The sequence below is a fragment of the Ctenopharyngodon idella genome, chromosome 10, assembly GCF_019924925.1.
Source record: "Ctenopharyngodon idella isolate HZGC_01 chromosome 10, HZGC01, whole genome shotgun sequence".
NCBI classification, from domain to species: Eukaryota; Metazoa; Chordata; class Actinopteri; order Cypriniformes; family Xenocyprididae; genus Ctenopharyngodon; species Ctenopharyngodon idella.
Genome location: NC_067229.1, coordinates 44,003,152 through 44,019,627, shown reverse-complemented (window position 1 = coordinate 44,019,627; position 16,476 = coordinate 44,003,152). Strand labels below are relative to the sequence as shown.

At 36.6% G+C, this 16,476-nt stretch overlaps 3 protein-coding genes across 4 annotated transcripts in view; 2 read left to right on the top strand and 1 right to left on the bottom strand.

The window, feature by feature from the left end:
- Window positions 1-3,407, bottom strand: part of antxr1b (ANTXR cell adhesion molecule 1b) — a 30,677-nt gene extending 27,270 nt beyond the window's left edge. For both annotated transcript variants that reach the window (XM_051910752.1, XM_051910753.1), the window contains exon 1: window positions 2,843-3,407. In XM_051910752.1, the coding sequence (XP_051766712.1) occupies window positions 2,843-2,997 (155 nt within the window). In that variant the 5' untranslated portion in view covers window positions 2,998-3,407. The remainder of the gene's footprint in view (window positions 1-2,842) is intronic.
- Window positions 3,408-4,527: 1,120 nt separating this feature from the next.
- On the top strand, window positions 4,528-9,897 carry npffr1l1 (neuropeptide FF receptor 1 like 1). Its single transcript, XM_051911379.1, has 4 exons — window positions 4,528-4,674; window positions 5,139-5,431; window positions 5,654-5,753; window positions 7,182-9,897. Exons 2-4 carry the CDS (start codon window positions 5,155-5,157, stop codon window positions 7,990-7,992), a joined length of 1,188 nt encoding a protein of 395 aa, XP_051767339.1. The 5' UTR covers window positions 4,528-4,674; window positions 5,139-5,154; the 3' UTR covers window positions 7,993-9,897.
- A 1,122-nt stretch (window positions 9,898-11,019) lies between these two features.
- Window positions 11,020-16,476, top strand: part of bmp1b (bone morphogenetic protein 1b) — a 32,032-nt gene continuing 26,575 nt past the window's right edge. The window contains 2 exon segments of the mRNA XM_051909170.1: window positions 11,020-11,341; window positions 14,985-15,095. Coding sequence (XP_051765130.1) covers window positions 11,206-11,341; window positions 14,985-15,095 — 247 coding nt within the window. The 5' untranslated portion in view covers window positions 11,020-11,205.

Genomic DNA, 16,476 nt, shown 5'->3' with positions numbered 1-16,476 from the left:
CAAATTAGAGAAAAGGAGAAAAAACAAAAGGCTACAGATGTATTTAAAACACAGTCGTTCTGTTTGAAATCAATTTATTTGACATTTGGAACATTTCAACGTGAGGAAAGTGAGTGTGAACCTTTTGAGGCCCAGATCCTGTTGGAGTCCAAAAAGCTGGCTGTCCATTTTAATGAGTTAAAAAAGAGAAAATTCTGAATGTATTTCTAAAAGCTGAACCACTTGCCGATTCGCGGTTGAGGTAATTATCACATTTAATACATTGGAAATTGACTGTGGTCTTGTCTGAGACCATAAGCTGAGACCTAGACCAAGATGTACATTTTTGAGACCCAAACCAAGGCCAAGACACTGAGTAATGAAACCCAGAGCAGACTTTTTATGCGGTCTTGAAAGGTCTCGAGGTTAAGACTCCCAGCTCTTCCCTAAAGAAAATGAACAAGCAGACATGTTGATTTTCAGATCCATACTTGAGAAGATGAAGAATATTGCAGGTTTGAAAGTGAGAAAAAGAATCAGCACTTACACTGTAAAAAAAGATTTTTCGAAGATCAAAGGAGGAGGTTTTACAAGAAAGTACCATTTCATTCTTTGTACTTCAAAATTTAATTTTTAAAGAGTTAGTTCACCCAAAAATGAAAATTCTGTCATTAATTACTCACCCTCATGTCGTTCCAAACCTGTAAGAATTTTGTTCATCTTCGGAACACAAATGAAGATCTTTTTAGTGAAATCTGAGAGATGTCTGTCCCTCCATAGACTGCCTTTGCAACCATTGCAGTAAAGTTCATAAAGAGATCAGAAAACTAATCCAATGAATCAAGCGGTTTAAAACTCAAACGTGCTGTGTAACCAACGAGGTTCATTCTTGTGTTATACGCAGCATGTTTATATGTGAATAAAAGCCTAAATTAAATCTGTTCATCATATAAAGTGATTGTGTCTCTTCAGAAAATTTGGACTATGCCACTCAATTCATATGCATTAATTTTCCAATATCTTTATGAACTTTGTGAAGCGTCAAAGTTCAAGTTGCAAAGGCAGTCTATGGAGGGACAGAAGTCTCTCAGATTTCATCAAAATATCTTCATTTGTGTTCCGAAAATGAATGAAAGTCTTACGGGTTTAGAACTACATTATGGGGAGTAATTAATGACAAAATTCTCATTTTGGGGTGAACTAACCATTTAATTCATTGTGTTACTTGCCATTTCTTTATAATTATTTGTGAAATTTACTAGCAGTTTCTATGTAAAAATTGTTTCAAAGTAAACCCCACACCAGTTTTTTTTTTTTTTTTTTTTAGTGTATGTGTTCACGACAATACACATTTTGTTTATCAAGAATTATATAAGTATGGAAGAAAAACATACTATTTCCGTTCTTTCATTTGCTAAAAAGTTCAGTACACAACAGCACACACTGTGTCAAGGATGTCAGTAATACCTGGAAAGAGTTTGAGTTGGAGATTGTGATATTTTGAGATAGATTCTGCTTAATAATAGCAGACGTAGATAGCATAGACCTTGCAGCATATCAGCATTGTGCAAGTACTCTGCATTGTTCCAACAGGAAAATGAAACTTGCATTGTGAGCCAATTCTTCGCTATGACCTCATCAGATAAGAACCTACAACCATCACTGAAATGACTTTTCCAAAATCTAGGCTGTCGTCCTGCACAATGAAGGCATTGTTTAATTCTGCCACCAAAGAGCAATCCAAATATTTGGATGCATATTAAATTTGCCTCTCTAAATTCATCACAGGGTGTGCATTTTTCACATCTTTTCTCTGAGTTTATCTCTGCTTTTGAATGAAGAATGTTACTTGCATTACTAAACAATGGCATACATTCTCTGTCTGTCTCTCCCTCCCCTCAGTCTCTTTCTCATCTCCATATCATTTGTGCTCAGATGCGAGCTCTGAGGCTTTGGAACATCTGGCTCTGCTGGTGAAAAGGTTCAGCACATGAGGAACCTAAACAACCCTCAAAACTACACTCACCTTCACCTCATGACACCTGCATCAATCTACTAGGGTTTCCTATTAAATAATGACCCTAAAAAGTGACTTCAGACTGTGGTATTTGTTATTGAACTGAATATATTAAATATAATAAGCAAACCCAGGGCAAACCGTCATACATATAAGGAGAGCTAGACAAAGGAAAATAATCCTTTACACCCAAAATATCCCACAAATATCAGTGAATTTGGAAACACTTCAGATCTGTTTTTTTCTTTTTTTATGTCTTTGCCAAGCTCTTTCTGGAGGTGGGTTATTGTCTTCAATAGTTACTATTTTTATGTTAAATGGTTATGCATCCATATAGCTATTAAAAATACAATACAAGAGCTAGTACCGCAGTGCAATTCTGTGTTTGAGGATTTTATCTGCACATGTGAAGCTTGTATTATTTAGGTTAAAAGTGGCAGATGAGATGCTTTTGACCATGTCTATGGTTTCATGAATCTGCAAAATTGCCCAGGTGATACAGGAGCTGAACCTCTTAGACGTCTCCGATATGCTGCACGGAATATAAATTCCAGGTAAATTATAGCCACATTTCAAAGATCTTGAGATTGCAGGTGGATTACGCCAGATAAATGGGCACATTCAAACCTAATTTTTCATACATGATTTGCAGCTGCAAGAGCATGAGAGACTGTAATGATGCCTCAAGAAGTCAGAATTGCTAGCTGATGTGTTTCTTTGGATGCATAATAACTATGATTGCCTGCTTGACCTTTGGTTGCCTAACATCCAAACAGCATCAGATTCTCAGGTGTCATTACACTGCCAAAAGACACTCTCAAAGCTTATGGAAATGGAAAAACTCACTTGTCCAGCACAAAATAGAGGTCAAACCCTCCATAGCACGAGGACCCAGCCTCCCAGCGTTCATAGCTCTGTCCAGCACAGCAGCTGACCCTCAGGATAAGCATCACAAACAAGCCTATAAGCAGCCTGTCACCTCCACGCCAGTCCATGGACATTATTCCAGTTTGGTAACGGCAGCCTTGCACAAGTCAATGGCACTTCCCAGCAAACCCTCAAAGCAAGACATCCAACTTTGGTGGAGATAAGTTACTCTGCAGCCTCTTTGGTCTGTGATCCATCCAGGTTGGAGCAGGTCTGGTCTCAGTGCATGTCTGTGGCAGAGTCCCAGAGCTGCAGTCAGATCCTGAGGAGCTCCAGTCAGACTGGCCTGAATCACTCCCTCAATCTCAAATGACTCTAATACTGCTGTGCTGTTGTCACAGATGTGTTTCTGGCTTCTAGAAGTACTGGCCCTCAAAGTGCCCCTGAAACATACATTAACAGTGACTTGGGTTAGTTTGAAATCTTCATAAAATAATTTGATTTGGTCTGGTGGTGTCTGGATCTCTGTGAAAATGGGGGTTTATCTTGAATACTAAGGGGGAGTGACATGGTAACTTTTGGAAAAAAAGTTCAGTTTTACACTGACTCTCTCTCTTTTTTTCTTCTTTCTTTTTTTTGTTCTCTCCTCTTTAGCGGATTGGCCTTTGTGTTGAGGGTATTTTTCTTCTCTACCGCCACAGTGTGGTGACTTTTATAAATTCATGATTGTTGTAGAAGGAAAAAAAAAAAAAAAAAAAGAGTAAACACTCGATTTAAAATAGAATAAAAGAATCATTAAATAAGTATTGTTTATTAAAAATAGATGATAAACGAAATTAAATAAATATTACATTTTTATTTTGCTTACAAGAAACACCGTTTCACGGTTCTTTTTAGTGAATCAAAAAAGTCAGCGCGCCAGTGTAATGAATTCTGAATAAATTAAGTATGTTACCACATTTATTTCTTTATTTTTATTTAAAATATATTTAGGATGATTACTTAACTTTCTTTATGAAGAAAATGGGTAACCAAACAGTTGATGGGCTCCTTTCACTTATAGTATGTGGAAAAATACTATGGCAGTCAATAAAGTCCATCAACTGTTTGATTACCGACATTCTTCAAAATATCTGATTCTGTGTTTAGCAGAAGAAAGAAACTCATACAGGTTTGGAACGACTTGAGGGTGAATAAATGATGACAGAATTTTCATTTTTGGGTGAACTATCCCTTTAAGTCAGTTTAAACACACCTGTGCAAGAATTGCATTAGGCTAAATCTATTTATGGTTGTATCTATGTTTTGAAATCTGAAAAGATTTCATCATATGGCACAATACTGCTGGAGGCAATAAATGTAAGAGTTGCATTCTTTTCCCCCTCAAAAGTAGGCTACTAAAAGACTAACCTGATTCGTTATGGTTAAATTTTAAATTATTAGTTGTAGCTGAAACTTAAGTTAATTTATAGCCGAACTGTAAATACACACAATCATATAGGTTGTTTATTAATTCGTAAATCCACTAGGGTAAAACATCTAATACATGATTAAATGTAACTGTACGTTTAAATGACATTTACGTGTTACGATATTAAAAGCTATTAGGATCGATGACGTCACTCGCTGGACATACAGTTCTGACAGGCGCCACACTAGTGGAATCTACTGTCGCGTCGCGCGCATGTTTCCAGTTCATTGCGCTTTACTATGAAGTGAGATTTGCGCATTGCAGCCCGAACACAAGAACCTGCTCAACAGACGAGTGGATTTAACACAGACACACGTATTTCACGTGTAAGAAGCAACAGGTAGGCATTCCTGTTCTCTTTTTGACTGATATAATCTTTTCTATGATATGCAGTGTTGTAAGACTTTTCATATTTTGTTTGTATTTATTGTCTTAAAAACTTTTAAAATACGAAAGTATTTAAAGTATTGAAATTATCATACTCTGTGGCTATAGATGCTGAGCTAATTAAAGTCTAGTGTTTATACTCTGAATAACATATGTACGAAATAATAAAAAATAATTTATTAGTGTTTTATGAAACCAATAAAAAATCCATTATTTTAATATTAATATAAATCTATAATTTTTTATTATTTTACATCACCACTAGTTTCATATTATATCATCAATAAATTGTAGGCATTCTAATTTTAATATTTCTTTACAGGTTATGTTTCTTTTTTTTTTTTTTTTTCTTCAGCAGTATTTGATAAAACTAATAAGGATATCTTACCAAAATGAATTGTCATTTCTCTTTTCAAGATCCAAAATAGACAAAATGACCCTGAACTACTCTGCTCTCAACCTCACTTTGGACAATTGCACGTTCCTGCCATATTACATCCACTCGGCAGGGATGGCGGTCAGCTACATCCTCTCGTACCTGCTGGTTCTGCTCCTTTGTGTCGTGGGGAACGGACTTGTCTGCCTGGTGGTCATCAGGAACCGCAACATGCGTTCGGTCACTAATCTCTTCATCCTGAACTTGGCGATTAGTGATCTGCTGGTGGGCGTGTTCTGTGTGCCCACCACATTGATTGACAGCCTCATCTCAGGTCGGTGGGTCATCATCATCATTATCAAAATCATCTTCATTAATGTGACCATCAATATCATAATCACAGTCGTCATCGCATTTATGAGTAAAAAATCAGATAATCCGATGATTCTAGCAGACATCTTTATTCTCATATCTTCATGAAATGCAAATATGGAACGGCTCCTTTATATTCTGATTTCTTCTTCATGTGAGAATCCTGTCCTTGATTTCTCCACAGGTTGGCCTTTCAGCCAAATCACCTGTACTATGAGCAACCTGATCCAGGGCATGTCAGTGTCTGCTTCTGTCTTTACCCTGGTTGCCATAGCAGTTGACAGGTAATGATTAGTAATTATAGTAATTGAACATTTTCATTAGGATATAATGATTGGTATATAGTGCAATAAATAAGCTTTTGTGTCCAAGAGATGAGAAGGGCTGTGGTTCTTCTAGGGTATAATTTGCAATGAGTGCACTCAGGGACTACGAAACACTGCTGCTGGAAAAGAGCCAACCTCAAAAAGCATTCTTTGATAATTTCAGTCTGGCTGTGTTATTTAAATCTAATTTAATGCAATTTACCTGCATAGTAATTGCTATGTATTAGTGTACAGTGCCCATATCTGTAATTTTATTTGTGTTTGTTTGATGCGTTATTTGAGCATGCCAACCAATGATAATACTTTACTTTAGAGTTTGATAATTAGTTTTTTGCAATACTGTTTATTAAAGGTACACTAACTTTTTTTTCTGTTCACAATTAACAAGATTTGAATAATCTTCTTCCAAAACATGTTTTTGTCTTGAAACCCTGATTCACTATGGTAAGTATTATAAGTTTTTATATTTTAGACCAAGCAGGATGTTTTTTTGCAGGTAAATTGCGTACACACGTCACTCGTCAGTGCGTGTCTTGTCATATCCGTAAATAGAGAAAAGTTGCTCCAGCTACTAGTGTTGTCAAAAGTACCGACTTCTGTACCAAGTCAGTACTGAAATTTTAAAAATGTGACAAAACCAGCATTTCTCCCTACCATTTTGAGTGCTGTTGAGTGGATTCGTAAAAACCTCTGATTGGCCATTGTGTTCACGAGCTCAACAGATATGTCTCTGAATTTATTGTGAAGGGTCATTTCATTATGGTTGTTGTAGCGCTGTACTGGAATTTATTTTTAAGGAAGTACTGTGTCTATTAATGGGTATAGCTATAGTAACATCTTCAACTAGTCAGCATGAAATCCTTTCCATCTACACTGGTTATATCTCTTAAGCTAGTAGTGAATAGTTTATGAGCAATATGATAACCATATTCATCTGCACAGTCACGCAGAAGCACAACCAAAACAATGTTCTTCTACAAAACGCATGCAGTTTTGTTTTTTAACCACTAGAGGATCAAAAGTTACATAGTGTACCTTTAAATTATACACTTCAACCTACAATTCGTGTTCTAAATGAATTCCAGTTGATTTGAATTATTCTATTTGCATCTGCACAGGATTCCTTTTAATAATCAGGTGCACAAGCAGGTATTAGTATTACTATTTATTTTTATTTATTTACTTTTTTTTTCATTTTAAGTTTTAGTTTTTATTTATTTGCTTTAACTAAAATTACACTTCATTTAATGAAAGTTCATCTAATATTTATATTTTATTTCAGCTTTATTTCAATTAAAAAAAATGTTTTTAATAGTTTTAGTCTTATTTAATGATAATACTCTGCTTTTAACTGAGTACTTAAACATTACTCTTGTCTATCGACAGGTTTACAGGGATTGTTTACCCTTTCCATCACCGCCTGAGGCCGGTCAGTGCGCTCTTCGCCATCATCTTCATTTGGCTGCTTGCTTTTGCCATCATCTTTCCTTCCGCTGCAACCCTGACGGTCATTCGCCTGGATGACATCTACATGGTCCAGGACAACCAGATCTACCCACTGTTTGTGTGTTTTGAGGACTGGCCGAGAGCTGACTTGCGGCGAGTTTACACCACGGTAATCTTCGTCCATGTGTATCTGGCCCCGCTGGGTCTCATAAGCATCATGTACGGCTGCATCGCTGCCAAACTCTCCAACAACTTACGTGAGAATCGCGTTCGCTCCAGGAGGAGGATGAAAGTCATCAAGATGCTCATCATGGTTGCCATTCTCTTCATGGTGTCCTGGCTGCCGCTTTGGACTTTGATGCTTCTTACAGACTATCAGGATCTGGACCGCCAACAGATTGACTTCTTGAGCAGCTATCTTTTTCCTGTAGCTCATTGGCTGGCGTTCTTCAACAGTGGTGTTAATCCGATCATCTACGGCTTCTTCAACGAGAACTTCCGGAGGGGCTTTCAGGCCGCTATAGCCTGCCGTTCCTGCAGCTCTGTTGCTTTGGAGATGCGTCACACGCACTTTGCTCTCCCGCCCTCTAACAAAGTATCCGACGGGAACAGAGGTGTGAACAGCAGGCAGAAAGATTGCTGCTTCCCTGTAATGCCCCAAGGGACGGCTCATGGTATTCAGGGAATTCTCCTTGAGGACATGAATGGAGTTACAGCCTCCAACAGAGTTATAGGAGCCTGGATGGAGTGAATGGTGTAATTGAGGAGTTCTATATCCCAGGAGAAAGCTGTAGCATTGACATTCTTCAACTCAAGTTGTTCGGCTGGTGCACACGCACAGCTCTTACCGGCCTACGTCTGTTACACTCACCCCCCTAAACCTCACTCCCATCCGGATCACGGCACCAGTATAATCCCTCCTGTTCGAACCGCGGGACTCGAACCCGGGTCCGCCGGCATGGGAGTCGGGCGCTCTAACAAGGAAACTAAAGACCGCTGTCTCTGGCATCAGTCGCTAAAGCGCCTCTTGAGATTAGGGGAGTGAGGTTTACACGCACAGCTCTTACTGGTCTATGTCCGTTACACATTCAACCCTACTAAGTACATGGGCTTGCAGCACGACATTTGAGAATTTTCTCTACAGGGTCTATGCGGTGCCACTCAGGAAAAAAACAATACCAGACACACAGAACTGGATGTATCACACATATCTGGGAATAAATGAATTCAAAAGAGCAAAAAAATTCTACCCACTAAAAAAAAAAAAATATTTTCGAATGTTGTAAATACAATACTTGACATCATTGTACATCAGACCACAGGTGCCTTGTAAGTACTGTATATTTGTAACAAAATCTTAATTTTTGCTTTAATTAAAAAATGTATTTATTGATATATATATATATATATATATTTATTTATTTATTTATTTATTTTTATCATATTTATGTTTGCTCCCATTACTGTAAATTGCAGTGACATGTAATGCTAAATACAGAAGCAGAGAGAAAAAAGAAAAATATGATATTTTACATACATTGTGAGGTTATTTAATGTTTGGTAACACCATGCTGTTATACTTATATGAATAGAGTTCTTATCTGTCAGCTCAGTTCTTGTTGCCCAGTTAGGATTCACTTCAGAGAGTGTTATTGCCTCTGAAAGCACCATATGTTATTTTACATATGTTTTCATGAATAATACACACTGTAATACAAGTTCATGGAACCATACCTGAAGATAAACATCACCTAACTGGAAAATAAAGCCATTTAATGTGTGAAATGTGACTGCTAAAGATGTTTACCGGAGTCAAGTTTTTTTTGTAAATGTGTAAATTCACCAAATCCACACATGCTCTGTTAATAGTAATATCTTCGTAATTTTGTACCATGTGCATTTTGTAAAACAAGCTTACATTTCCACTCTTGGGCATGTAATTCATATTTTAATGGATTGATGCTGCTAAATGCCTCTGATATTGAGCTACTAACACATAAGTTTTATGTTCAGTTGCAAGTATAGGGTGACCAAGGAACAGCATAAATCATAACCCTGTTCTATAACCAGACAAAGACAGTTACCTCCAGGTTAACTCCAAGCAGACTAACTCTGTGTATTTTTGCGTACAAGCTATCTTCTAAATTACTGTAGTCAAAGTAATTTTATGTCATACCTAAAAGCATATATTATGTCTTTGCATGGCCTTAAAGGGAGAACGATGCACTCTCAGAAAAATTGGCACATTGGGTCAGTACCCTTTAAAACATTGCGTTATGGTACCTTAGTGACAGCTTTTGTACCTTTTTTTTTCTAAGAGCATGGTAGCCATCTTGTAAGGTTGTTCCAAACAGAAGTGCTCAAAAATAACCTCTACACAGGGTCTTTCAAAGTGAACTGATAGACATTGTTGCTCTTTGCATCAGAACCTCTTAGTCAGGGCCAGTCATCATATATCTGCACCAGGTTTGCCAATTGTAATGAAGCTTGACCTGCAAACGTACTCTGGTTCTACAAGCTTTAATCTATAAGGCTTTACAAAATGTCTGTAATTGAACTTTTAAAAACGTTTTTAAAGCATATATTTTCTTGTTTTTGTAACTGGACATTGCTTATGTTATACTGTAAGTGAATTTGGGTTGTTATTATAATAAAGGTGTTGAAAAAAAAAGCATACTATGACAGTTGTGATTTTACATTTATTTAAGAATTCTTTTTGGTTTGCATTGCAGTTGTTATTAGTGCAGCAAAATAACATGTAAATGTTTGAAATGAGGCTTGGAAACATATTGTAGCCTATAGTGCACTCCAAATTAGTGTTATTTTTTTGAGCCCTATACACCCTGCAAGCCTACTAGGCTGAAGCTTCTGCGCATAATAGACTTTTGAATGGAACGCACCCTCAGTTAATAGTTTGTTCCTTGAACAAGTCATAACATCTGACAAGATATTTAGAGAAACCTATTACAAATAGAATATGGTGCTGCTGTACAGAATGTTTTGGTTGAAGGGAATTACTTTCCAAAAACAGTGCCTAAATCACAATTTATATACAAAAAAGCCAATTATACCTGACTTGAAACAACTTTTTTTGTAACAACTACTGTTTTTGCTTAAATCTTGCTTAAAAATAGACATATATTCATTCAGTAATACATATGCTAACTTGCCTGGTTAAATAGGCAACAATTTAAAAAACAAAACAAAAAAAAACTGTTTTTGTATTCTGAAATTTCACAGTTTTGCTTCACCAAACCCCACCATCCAGATATGTCATCAAACTCATCAATATTATTCACATGCCAAGAGCATTTCTGATGGCTGCTCTACTCTTAAGAACAGACCAGCGCAAAACATGTAGAAGGCGTTTTTGATTGGTTAAAAAAAAAGCGTGAGTCGCCCTCTGCTGCTTACAGAGATGATTCACACGCCGAACGCGTTTCTGATTGGTTAAAAAAAAAAGCGCGGGGCGCTCACCTGATTCTTTTTTGCTATTTACAGTCAGAGTCAGGCTGTCACAGAGACAGGTGTGATTTTACTGATATGGGATTATTTTATGATTGCTATTCCAAATAAATATAAGATATTGTCAATATAAGTGTAATAAACTAAATATCATTTGATCAAAATAGTGTGTTTTAGACACAACAGCACTTTTGCTTCTGCTCTGGAGTGAAATGCACGAGCGATCGCGTTCTCCCACACAGATGGGCTCAGGGCACTTTGAGTGCACTGACCTCCGATCTGTGATGTTTGTAAGCTTGATGTTGGCACGAGGCCCGGGTATTTGAGCGAATCACTGGACTAGAATAAAGGCATTGAAGAGAGCAAAGCCTCGCTTCTCTAAACCCGCCTTCCTGGGAGCTCCCATTTTCCCAAGTCCTTCCAAACTCCCACCGCAGCCCGCAGCCCGCAGCTCTCCTCCGGCTCCAGGTCCAAATCCACATCCGCACTCATTCCCGTCATGAATTCCCTGTGGACATGTTTACTTATCTTCAGTCTTCGGCTTTTATTGACGATCGCATTGAAAGTGGATTTAAACTATCACACAAATCCAGGAGAAAGTGATGAAGTTGACTACAAGGACCCATGCAAAGCTGGTAAATTAGTCTACACAATGTTTCTAAACTAATTGTGTGTTTTGTTTGGTCTTTATCTGATGTTATTTTGTTTTGTGATTGTTATTATAATTTGTTTTGTTTTGTTTAAAATGTTGTGATGTTTGCTTTGTTTTGTTTTGATTAAAGTTGTTTTGTTATTTTGTTTGCTGTTGTCTTGCTTTGTTTTATATTTTGTTTTGGTGAACATTTTGTTTCATGTTTTGTTTAATCTTGCGTTGTTTTGTGCTATTTTGTTGTGCTGTGTTGTTTGTGTTGCTTTGTTTTGTTTAGCTGTGTACTGCATGACAGCATGAGATCTGGGACAAGTGAATGGGATCCTGGTGATTCAGCACCTCCCCCTATCCCAACTCCGAAATCAGCATCCTTGGACAGAGTGTGTAGACCTAAAATGTTGACTAATCTACAGCATGAAAAGCTTAAGTTACCCAACCAAGTTTTGATGGCCTGTAAAAGTTTAAACAAACGTCTAACAGACAAAAGCATTGGGCAAATCTTTGTAATTGTCAACTGGCAACTAAATTGACAGCAGATTAAATGTTGTCTCGGCTATAACTGAATTTAATATATCAAACGATGCTCTGCAAATTGAAGCAAATATGTTTTCACAACAAAAATATCTACATATATTATTTACATTATTGCTTGAGTGGAAATTCATTATTACTATGCTTTATTAAATCAACACATTGTTCACTTGCTTAGAGGCGGTTACTGAGCCAGTGGCCAAACCTATGTGATTTCCACCTGCTGATGAAATCATTAACCTTGTAAATATGGAACTTGACTAATTAAGTTTGGTGCTTTTAAATATTTCTTGGTCAGCAATCAAAATCACAGAAAGCAGAAAAGCACTTTTGAATTTACATTTAAATAAGTTATAATAATCATGTTTCTGACAGGGGCTGCCCAGTGTTTTGGACAATAGTTCATTACCCTCACAGCATGTAATGGATTTCAGGCCATTGAAACCTGTCAGGAATTTGGTTTGGCTCAACCAGCATTAAATTGAGACTGTTAATTTGATGCTAACAAAGAGAAGAACTGAAATGGGAAATTGGAAGAGGAACAGCTACTGTGTTGCTGCTGCCGTTGAAGTTGATGTAGCGGACTAGTTTTGATGGAACAAAACAAACAGATTTTAAATCTGAAGGCTTGTCTTTGCATCCCTTTTGCAGAAAGGAAATTGTTTTGGTTTAACATTGGATTCGGACATGCCTTGGTTCCTTCCTGTCTTGGATTGCGTCCTCCGAAAGCAGCATTTTAAAGTTTTCGGATGCAGCCTTAATTCCGTGGGAAAATCTCTACTTAAAGGGATAGTTCACTCAAAAATGAAAATTCTGTCATCATATGCTCACCCTCAAGTTGTTTCAAACCTGTATAAATTTCTTTGTTCTGCTGTACACAAAGGAAGATATTTGGAAGAATGTTTATAACTATTGACTATCATGGTAGGAAAGAAAATACTACAGTAGTCAATAAGGGGCGAGATCTGCTTGGTTACAAACATTCTTCCATATATCTTCCTTTTGTGTACAGCAGAACAAAGAAATTTATACAGGTTTGGAACAACTTGAGGGTGAGCAAATGATGACAGAATTTTCATTTTTGGGTGAACTATCCCTTTAATCCGTTGGCCCCCTCTGCAGGCATTTGTTATAATACATAATGTACACAAGTTGATTGTTTATATGTACTGTATATTACATTATGTATTTTAACAGTGTTGTTCAATAAACCATAAAATGACTTGCTTTTGATACTTTATGTAAACCAATTATTATTGCCTCGTTGTTATTATATATATTTTAAGTCATTTTAAAGGGTATTCACCACAAAAAAAATTATCCGAATATTTAATTGTCACAATAATTGACCAATTACTTGATTACCAAAATAATTGTTAGTGACAACCCTATATTAGTTGTAATATGCACCTTTCAGTCCAAGACTATTTTTCCAGTCATATTTTGTCACTGAAGATTTTTTTTAAATATAGTGTTTCTTAAAAATCTTGTGAACCAAATATTGTGCATCGTCTCGTCTTGTTAGCTAAGTGTACCATCACACCCCACTCTGTACACTTTCAGTTTTGAGCAGAACAGCAGTGAAGATGCTAATAGTGACATGTGGCCATTTATCTGTCAACCTGTTTAGACTGCAGATTTAAATTTAACCTTTAATTGGGAACTGCTTTACCTTTAAATTGGTATGCTGTGACTTGCTTCTTTCTTCTTTTGACACTTGGTGAAACAGTGTGATAGGAGGGCGTGAATGTATGTTTTTATATGCATGTTCATAGATTTGACAGCTTGGGCGAAAAACTCAAGCGAGGCAAAAACATATTCATATATTTGTTTGGTTTGTTTAGCTAATGTTTCAGGCTTAATAAGGTGTCCTGCCGGGCTGAGAACACCAGGGTAAAATAATAACTGATCCCTGTTGCCACAGAGTCCATAAAACAATGAATTCAGTTGCAAGGTCACACATTCCAGACATGATGAATGTTCACAGCCACTCATGCAGAGTAGTTATAATGTATTTACAGAATATAAAGGATGAAAATAATTAGTGGAAATGAAAGACCCCATGATACCAAAATAAGGTTTTGTTGCTTTTATAGCTCTCTGAAAAGTTGACAAAATAAACTTTTATATTTCATGGACAAAAAGACAAAATTACAGATGATTCATCTTCATGTTTTGTATAATAAAATATTCTCTAGAATGGCATTGCTCTTTCATCCATCTTTAAAGACTTGCATGTTTGCAAGAATGGTTTGTTTACCTAATCAACAGTTATGAAACTTTTTTTTTTTTTTTAGCTGTGAAAAACTTCATTTCTCCCTTCTCTTATAGGTTATATTTTAATATACAGACAAATATATCAGCTTGAAGATGGTGGTGACTTAAAGATTAAAGCTGTAATGAATATAAAGGATTAAAACCCCAATAAACAAGAAAACAAACAGAAATCCCAAAGGTGATTTTCCAGACACGGGAGAGTTACTAGAATAACAAACTTGCTCTGTTATCGCCAATATAGAGGGACCATCCATGCAATTACTGTGCTGTAAGTCCCTGGAAAATGCAAAGTGTCTTCTGAATGGCAGCTAAAAAGTTCTTATGAAAGGTAACGCATAATGTAATCCCTGTTCATTTGTAAAGCGCCTTTCAAATCCCTCCATTTTAGAGCCACTGCACCTGTACTATATAATGAGTGGCTTCTGCCTACATAGCATACTGTTAATTAGCAAATTCACGGGAGTCTTTTTCCAGATGATGGTGTTGGTGTGCTGTTCATTTTCAGCATCTCCCTGCAATCTGACTGGCCTGTTTGACAGTTAGCTTATTAAAAGTTGAGATGAGTTTGGTATACAAGTTGCATGTGTGACCCCAGAGAGCTACTGAAGTCCCCCTCTGGCACTTTCACTATTCTGACTTTAACCTTATGAACTCAGATTTAGTTTCATGGGGACCTGTGAGCAGCTAACAAGAACATGTAGCTGGGCTGAATGCTTCTCATTATAGTGATGTTTATTTCCCCCTCATCAGTCTCGTAGGGTTGCATGCTACTTCACATTGAGAAATTCAGCTGGTGATGTATTCTCATTTTCTTTGTTTAGCTGCTTTTCTAGGGGACATAGCCTTAGATGAAGAGGACTTGCGCTTTCTTAAAGCGAACTATATGGATGCTAAAGAGAATGAGTCTTCTAACTTCTCTATACCTGATTCGGGTGAGTACTGTTGCACAGACTGCTGCCACCATGCAATGATATTCAGTGCTGGGTAGTACCTGATTACATGTAATGTGGATTATGTAATTAAATTCCACTTTTACATTTATTACATTTTAAAATACACATATAGCTGCGAGCAGCAATTATCAGGGTTCAAGTGCTTTAAGGCCTTTAAGCACATGTGTAAAAAGGTATTATGTTTTAATTAGCAAGCCTGTAACCATCTCGATCATAGATGGAAAAGACCATTTACAGCAAATACAGGCAATTTACCATAGGAAATATATAGTTTTTAAAGCTTGTTAACAGTTATCGAGGTTGAGCCAAAAACCTGGGACTAGTTTGCCAAAGCTGGTTTTTGATATAATCTTCAATATTTAACAAACGATTTGATGAACAGCAGTGGTCATAGAGGCAAAGTTGCTCAAAATGAGGAATTCTACCATGTGGTATAATGGTCGTGGGTATGCGCGAAAAATCGCACGAGACACAGTCCTTTACGCAAGTGAAAAACACGAAGGCGCCCCCCGGTGGCCGATTTCTTTCTAATTTCTCACAGACCTCTACACTGTAAACCCAAATAAGTTGGGCTAACTCAAATTTGAGGTAATCATTTTAAGTAAGCAAAACTATCAAGTTTTGAGTTTGTAGTACTAATACATGTTAATTGCTCCTAACTTGAAATACAGAGTTTGCTAACTCATACATTTTGATAGCGATTAACATAAAATATTTAATTAACTTTTTTTTTTTGAGTTCTTGCAAATCAAATGAGTTATTTATTTCACTGTATAACCTAATAAGAAAATTCAGAAAATGCCAACTTGCTAATTTTGTACTTGCTATTTTTTAACTTGCTAATGTTAACATGTTAACAATAGCATGGTATAACACTTACTGAATGAGTACAGCAACTTAAAACATGTAACTTACCTGCTCTCAAACCAAGCAACATGCGCCACTTGTCACCATGTTGGTAACTCTCCAAAAACCCACATTAACAGAAACTCTTCTAAATTAGCATAACAAAACATTAACACTACTAAATCTACCTTACCATTAATCTTGCAAAAAAAAAAAAAAACAACATTATATAACACTTAATTTTAGCATTTACTCTCTCTTTCGAGTGCCATGGGCAAAGCATGCTGGGAAATAGAAATCCCAGCCCAGTTTTGGTTAAACTTAAGTTAGTCTAAATTAAATGAAATGAGTTTTTACAACTCAAAACAATGAAACAGTTCAGTTTACTTGAAATATGTCAGTGCTGTGAACTCAAAAGAAAAAGAAAGTTCTAAATACTCATAACAGTTAATTTAACTGAACTAATTAAGTATTTTGAGCATTAGAGTTTACTGACTTGAAAATTGGCATGCAG

Bases quoted from the DNA above. Each gene is read 5' to 3' on its own strand.
- npffr1l1 (XM_051911379.1), top strand. From the start codon at position 5,155: ATGACCCTGAACTACTCTGCTCTCAACCTCACTTTGGACAATTGCACG. The intron at 5,432-5,653 runs GTCGGTGGGTCA...ATTTCTCCACAG, and splicing joins GATTGACAGCCTCATCTCAG to GTTGGCCTTTCAGCCAAATC. The intron at 5,754-7,181 runs GTAATGATTAGT...GTCTATCGACAG, and splicing joins GTTGCCATAGCAGTTGACAG to GTTTACAGGGATTGTTTACC.